We start from the raw sequence: 7,467 nt of genomic DNA, 5'->3' as shown, positions 1-7,467 counted from the left end.
ATTTTATTTTACTTTTTAATTTGCTCTAACACCGCCCTTGGTACGGTCCTTGCCCTTTCAACATGATGCAGCGCCAAAGATGTCTTGCTAATCAAGTGTGTACTGAAAACGCTAGGCCAAAATGTCTTAATGTTACAATTATTAGAACATTCTTATTTTTTTCTATTTGAACGGGGAAAATTCGCCATTTCTCGTATTAGTGGTACGTTGACACCTTTCTCCGTCGAGCCAAGCCACTTACATCCACAAAGTTTAGTGTAGCTATGCATGCTAAAAGACATTCATCGCAGGGGTACTTTCGTTATCGGTGTTGCTAACTAAGCTGTAGCTGGCATTAAATTGTGTTTACTTTTAAATTGACTCACTGCTTGATGAGCCAGCCGCATATTTGATAGGGACCTTACTTATGCAGCAATAACACTATTGCATCGTGTAGGTTCATTTAACTTGTTACGGCTTTTTTTTCCCAAAGATTAAATGAATGAGTTCTCATCGTAAACAAAGTAATAGAGGCCATATAGTTGAGATTTAACTGCATTGTTTATTTGGGTGGTTGTTTTATGTAATAATTGATCATCTATTTGTACTTTCAGAGAGACAAATAAGAAATATGACGTCCATTATTAAGCTGCAGCAGTGTCGAGGGTGCAGGAGGAGTCGCCCTGTGTTACCTGCTCGCACGGTGGATGATTTCCGCCTTCCTCCGGACTGTGCTGGGATGAGACTTTCTCAATGGCATTTCGATGCTATGAAACGTATGGTATCCCTTTCTTATAGACTCAGTTTCCTCCGTTGTTCTGCTAATTTGACGTTAAATGTGATGTCCATTTCCCTTCAGATAGTCATCAGGGTTGACGCCGTGCTCCTCTCCCACCCTGACCCCTACCCTGGAGCCTGCCATACGCTGTGGGGAAACTAGTCTAAACTGCACTATATATGCCACATCCCCGTCACAGAGGGATCAGGATGTTTCATGTATGATCAGTTTTCAGAGTAAGGAAAGGGATGCATGCATGTTTAAATAAGTTTAAGACTTGTTGCAATGCTAACATTATGTGTATTCATATCTCCCTTAGTTCTGAAAACACAGTGAAGATTTTCACACTGTTTCACTGGATGATGTGGACTGTGCTTTTGATAAAATCCAGCAGCTGAAATACTCTCAGATTGTCAATCTGAAACCGGTGAGTTAGTTGAGACCCATTACTAGCAGATCCACCCCTGTTTTATTATCACGTAACCATATTTTTATATCTTTATTTTTACCAAATAGGAAAAGGGCCGTCTTCCATCACTCTCCTCTTCCATCTGGTCACATGTCTGGGGGGGGACTATTTGGAAAAGTGAAGGTATGGAGAGGAGGAGATATTTATTGCTGTTGACTTCAACCACAAGAGAGAATGTGAGTACCACGCCAAACAAATTGAGAAATGTAAAATTCGTTTTCTAGTTGGCTATTAGTTTCTTACCCTTTATAACTCCTGTTTTTTTATTCTAGTCACCTGAACGCTTGCGTGTGGCCAGGCATTAAGTCGTCCTTCTTTGCTTATTCACAGACTCCTTCAATGCTAGATATGTACAGCCGCGTCGCAACACAGAGAGATGAGCTTGCTTCTTAGTAGTATCTTTACGTGCCCCCTCTATAGTGGAAATGGGGTGATAATGAACCCTTCGCCCTCCAAACCTATCTGAAAAAGTGGATTATAGACTAAATAATACACCAATTTACCAAAATGTATAATCCTGTAGTTAAATTTATTTAATCTCATCTGAAAATAACTAAGTTAATGTTTTTTTTAGAAAAACCTATTATGTATATTGTGGTTTATATCTGTTCCTACAATAATTACAATCCCCTCCCCCCTGAGAGGTGTGTGGAACTAAAGAGAAACAATGGAGCAGTCTCAATATTACCTTCACGCAGCAAACAGTCAAATTTAAGACTGTAGAACAGATTTCTTTTGAACAGGGATTACATTTTGTTCTTACCTGTGTTTCCTTTGTGTTTTTTATCATCCCCTCCTCCAGTTTCTGTAAATAATTTTTTGAAAAAATGGAGTTTATCTTCAAAAATAATCTACATTTTTTTACTCACAGCCAATGTAATGGAGACTCTTCGTGGTGACGGTAATGTCCTGATCGCCGTGGATACAGCGGGCCGTGTGTTGGAGCTGGCTCACTGCTGACCAGATTTTGAGAACCAAAGGGATGCCGGGCTGGGAGCCTACCCTCTTCGCTCTGCCAACAAGCGTAGCTATTATGCTGGTGGAGTTCTCAAGTCCCAGTACCACTGGTTTCACACTTGATACAGTTTCCTCCCACCGGCCACAAGGGGATGTTAACACCGAAACTTTTTAAAAGAACATCCCATAACATTCATCTTTTGCAATCTTATGTTATCAATATTCCAATATACCTGTATAAAGGACTATTTCTGCCTATTCCTATTATATTTATCTTTATTATCTGTTTTATTGTGTGCACTGTTGGAGGAGCCTAATGTGCGTTCACACCGGACGCGATGCGTTTTGGCGGTCACTGTAAAGTCCATTGCAGAGACGGCAGAGAGACGCGAATTTTGTCCGACGGCGCGCATGAAGCCGGTGGACGTGGGTGCGAATCACGTGATTGAGCGATTGAGAGCCGCGTCAAATGCGAGAGTTCAATTTTTTCAACTCGAGCGTCAAATTCACGTGGCGCGTTCCGCGAAAGCCAATCAGCGATGGGGATTCCCTTTGACTCTGACTGTTGATCGGTTGTAAAGGATGGAAGAGATGATATTGTGGCTGTGAGTGGGTTCCCGGAGATTTACGATACAATGTCTAGCTAATACGACCGGACGAAACAAAAAGGAGCTTGGCTTGGAGGAGAATAGAACCAGACACGGGGTTTGTTGCTCGTTTGTGGACTTCCACAGAGGTACAAAGCAGCAATAGTTGTTATATCCCCATGGTCAAGGACAGAAATAACCCAAAACAATCTTGCATGGAAGTGTAAGGCACCTCAACTGATCTGTCAACGGCGGCCGCGCAGTAACGGTATGTCTGTTTTGAATGACGCAGGTTGAAACGCAAGCCGCGGCTGGAAACTGCAAGCAGCGCTGAAACTTGAGCGATTGGTCCGGAGTGAACGCGCATTTATTGTCATTGTCATAACAACTGTTGCTAACACTGATTGTATGTACAAATTACAATTAAGCCTGGAATTTGAGATGATATCATACTCTTCTTTCTCCTGCCTTCGTTAATTAACCATCACCATTCTTAAGATTCAGAATCACTTCATATAATACATGAATGTGTTCTTCCTGTAGGTGGAGTGGATGAGTTGAAACTCATGAGGTGTTTTGAAACAGAGAAACAACCCCTTCAGGTTCCGTCACCTGACGCTGTGCCCACAGTACTGGCCAGACCTGCCCGGTGCCCAGCCCTAAGGTGGTGCTTTGCGCCAGCCTGACCTCTGAGGCCGGCTTCTCCAGAGAACTCTTCATCCAGTTGGTTGCCAAGACGCCAAAAAAGCTTCTGCATCTGACCTACCGCACCACACCTGGAACCCTGCCGCTACCTCATCGGGACAACCCCCGGAGAGAAGATGCTGGATCTGGAGTGAAGTGGCAGTCACGATGATAACTCACTGTGTTTTCTCTGATTGCAGCCCATGGGGAAGAAGCCTGTCTGTCACTTCAGACTCATACTCTTTAATCCATGTCATGCTTCATTCTCTCATCATCACAGGTGGAGAAAAGGTGAAGCTCGAAGCAAGGAACTGGAAGAATCCTCGAAAAGACAAAGTAAAGAAAGAAGCAGCTAAAAACTTGAATCAAGCTTAAAAGAGTACGTCGAAACAGGAAGTTGTATGCATCTTTTTATTCTCTTTTACACAGCTTAAAAGGAAAATATGTAAAAAGCCAAGGATGATGCAAATAGTCTCTGGCTTGAACATTTAAAACAGGCTATTTAAATGGTAATCTTTAAAATGGAAGATGACACTTGGACAAATGTATGACTCCAGAGGGTTCTTCGGTCAATTAAAAAAAGTGGAAAAGTCATGGGTTAATTCCAAACTGCTAATTCCAGGCCCTGGAAAAGTTATGGAAACACATATTTTTCCCCAAAGTCATCTGGAAATGTAAGGTTAAAGTTGATCAGAATATAATTATATTTAGCTACATCGCCGAAATAGTATTTATAATGAAAATAAAATACTGTCTATTAATGAAACGTAAATGGCATTAACTGGACGATGTTTTGCTGGTGAGAGTTTTAGATTGTTTAGCCTGTAGAGTAGTAAGCGTACTTTCGATTTGTTTTGATCGGCGCAACATTTTTCATATGGCAGACCTTATTTCCTGTTCCGATGTTAAAGAAAGGAGTAATTGTTTGTGGTCTGGAAATTTAGGTAAACGGTGCATTGAAAATCATTGCGTGAAAAATGTATGAACCCTGATACCCTAGCAGCACTGTAGAACAAATGTGTTTAAATTGATGGCAAAAACAAGGGAGACCACACACACCACAGCACACGACACACACACCACACACAGCATTTAGGAAGTTGCGGTTTGATCCCATTCGTATTATTAGAAAACTTATGCATATGTACCACAGTTAATGTTTTATTCTAAGCACTTCATTGCCAGGGTGGATGTAGACTGAGTGAAGAGAGTGATATGGACGACTATCTGGATCAGCCGTTGTGTGAATGAAACGGAAACATCAGCGACCTGATGATGAGAGCGACGGGCAGCCGCAAAGGCGCTTCTTCAAAACAAGCCAAAATTTATCGTGTTCCCACACACGGAGGCAAAAATCAAATGGAGAGCCTATGGGGAGATTATCAGGTACTGCAACAGTGTACACGATGGGACATCAGATCAAGGACGATGACGAAGAATGTAAATAGACTATTGATGCTTTTTAATAAGCCAGAGTTGTTTTTTCACAGGCTAGAAGATTTTCTGGTCCTGAGCTGCAAGCCACAGAGGAGGAGAAAAACAAACTGGGGATTCTGGGGTATGACCACCGGAGACGAGCCATGGACCAATGGATCTCTCTATTGTTCCCACCAAAATGTGTCTCCAGCATAGGAAAATCTCAATTAGGTCAGGATTCCTTAAAGGGGCCGAACATGCACCTTTCCTGCGTTCGAAAATGTCTATTTTTTTGTTGCTGCCTCTCATACGCCCGTTCCACCCTCTTGTCTGAAACCATGGCCAAACATTTGTTTGGTGGTGCTAGCCAAGTAGTAGCACGGAGTGTTGCGTAGTGAGTCATACCATTTACAAAGTCAACAAAGGAGGCAATTTAGGCGTTTTCAGGCAAGGGAGTGTGAATGCGAGAGACACTTTGGGTTGTAGCCTTTGCAGACAATTTAAATGGCAGGAAATGGAAAACCCAAAAAGTTATTCCCTTGGCCCTTTTTAAAAATCTGCTCTTCCTCTGTGAAAAGAACTCTACCCAGACTTAAAGGATAGGTAGGTAAGATGGAGAAACCAGGCTAGAGTGCGCATAGAATTGAAAGTACGCAGACGCAACAAATCTGCCCCTTCCTTCAGACTTCCTCACAGAGCCCCTCCTCCAACACACACGAACACGCGCATGACCAATGAGGGCACGAGATAAATTTGTGCACAGATGGAAGGCTGACAGGCAGGTAGGCCATCCAGTTATTTTAGCCGGGCCGGCTCAGATGATTGGTCGTGCTTTTTACAGCGCTACGGCTTCCACAGATGACATTTTTTTATGGATTTATTGTCAAAGCATTTCATATATTCATTGCTATCGGGATGTTAAGAGCATTCCATGGAATATAACAAAAAGTGTTTCTGAAGTGAATGACCTACCCCACCTTTAAGTTCTAAATATGTCTCACCTCCCTTTTGAACTGCCACTAGTGCTGATCATCTGCCAACTGCTCCGTGCTGTGGGGTGCTGGACGCCCTCCAGGTGTGAATATTTGAATTCAAGGCCAATTATTGTTTGAATAAAAGCTTATTTCTACTCAGCAAACGGCTCCTGGAAAAATGACAAATGCTCTCAGGAAGTCTTGTCTGTGCTCGTGTTCGACTGTGTTTGACAATTATGAAAGAGCTTTATCCTGTCTTCAATCTTCCACAGAGCGAGGATATCGTACATAGACTACGAAGGTCGCTCTGATGGCGACTCCATCAAGAAGATTATTAATCAGATGAAGCCCAGACAGCTGGTGATCGTTCGCGGGTCGCCGGAGGCCAGCCTCGACCTGGCAGAGTCCTGCAAAGCTTTCAGCAAGGACATCAAAGTGTACACGCCCAAACTGCAGGAGACCATCGACGCCACGAGCGAAACACACATCTACCAGGTCAGCCTCTAAATGCTTCTCTCTGTTTGGAGACTGAATTATTGGAGGGAAATGTTGTCCTTTAAATGTGTTTAAAAGATTCATAAAGCTTCTGCAGGGCTGAATGTTCTAAATGTAATAACGAAAGGAAATATTAGTTTATAAAAACAATAAACCTCTAGCTATATAAGAAGTACTTTTAAAAAAGTCTTTCATGGGCTTTCAGGGAGTTTCTCATTTACCTTTTTCATCCCTCTGCATCCATACAGCCCAGGAGTCCCTCATATAATAATAAACTAAGGGCGCCCCCTCATGGTCAAAATAGAACATTACATAAGAAATATATATCACATGCATCACAAAGCTGTACACATTACAAACAGCACAGCCAACATTAATTAGACGGCATGATCAAACATCAACGTTAACAGCCCTATTCTGCTTTGAGAAAGTAAATCCTGATAAATCTGATAATGTTAGTTGCAATTTACAACCCCATGGCAATAGACTAGAGCTTAGAGCAGCGGTCGTGTGAGGCGCGCCTCCCCCGGGGGGCGCCAGAGAGCTTCCGGAGAGGCGCAGTGTGAGAAAGAAATAACCAGAAACAGTGAAATCTAGCTGGTTAACTTCAGCCAACTTTATGCGAGCGGCAACATGGATCGATTTTTAGTGAAGTTACCTAAAGGGAGAGAGGAGACAGCGTCTGGCAGAAAACGGAGGAAGCATGACCACGATTATTTGAAGCTAGGATTTTCATGGACCGGTCCTGGCAGGGGCGGACTGGCCATCTTGACGGCCGGCTCGGTTCGCTGACGGCCGGCACCGCCCTTTATTTTAATTTGAATAATACTTACTTTGATCAAAAGTACCGGTCAAGGCTGCAGCCAGAGGATGATCTGCGTTTATTCCTGTCTACATTGCATCCCCGCATCATCCGCCTGTCCGCATCAAAGACGCAGACTCATTGTTCGCACTAAAGTAGGGGTGAGGGCAATAAGGAGGCAAAGTTGACGTTCAGTGTGTTGCCGGGAGCATATAAGGATTTACCCACCATGTTGAAAATGTTAAAAATGTTTTTATTTTTTATTTCAAACAGCCTGGTGCCGCCCCTGACAGTGGGAAAGTACTGTGGGTTTAAAAGATTTAAGA

General features: G+C 42.9%; 1 protein-coding gene and 1 pseudogene across 1 annotated transcript in view; both read left to right on the top strand.

Moving 5' to 3' along the window:
- Window positions 1-919, top strand: part of LOC104964006 (stromal interaction molecule 2-like) — a 34,025-nt gene extending 33,106 nt beyond the window's left edge. The window contains exon 3 of the mRNA XM_010792705.1: window positions 839-919. Coding sequence (XP_010791007.1) covers window positions 839-919 — 81 coding nt within the window. The remainder of the gene's footprint in view (window positions 1-838) is intronic.
- A 1,675-nt stretch (window positions 920-2,594) lies between these two features.
- On the top strand, window positions 2,595-6,401 carry LOC104964005 (cleavage and polyadenylation specificity factor subunit 2-like; annotated as a pseudogene).
- Window positions 6,402-7,467: the final 1,066 nt, after the last annotated feature.

This window comes from Notothenia coriiceps, unplaced genomic scaffold (genome assembly GCF_000735185.1).
Source record: "Notothenia coriiceps isolate Sejong01 unplaced genomic scaffold, NC01 NC01_scaffold00036537, whole genome shotgun sequence".
In the NCBI taxonomy this organism is placed as follows: domain Eukaryota; kingdom Metazoa; phylum Chordata; class Actinopteri; order Perciformes; family Nototheniidae; genus Notothenia; species Notothenia coriiceps.
The sequence above is the reverse complement of the archived record's forward strand: the minus strand, read 5'-3'. Positions and strand labels throughout refer to the sequence as shown.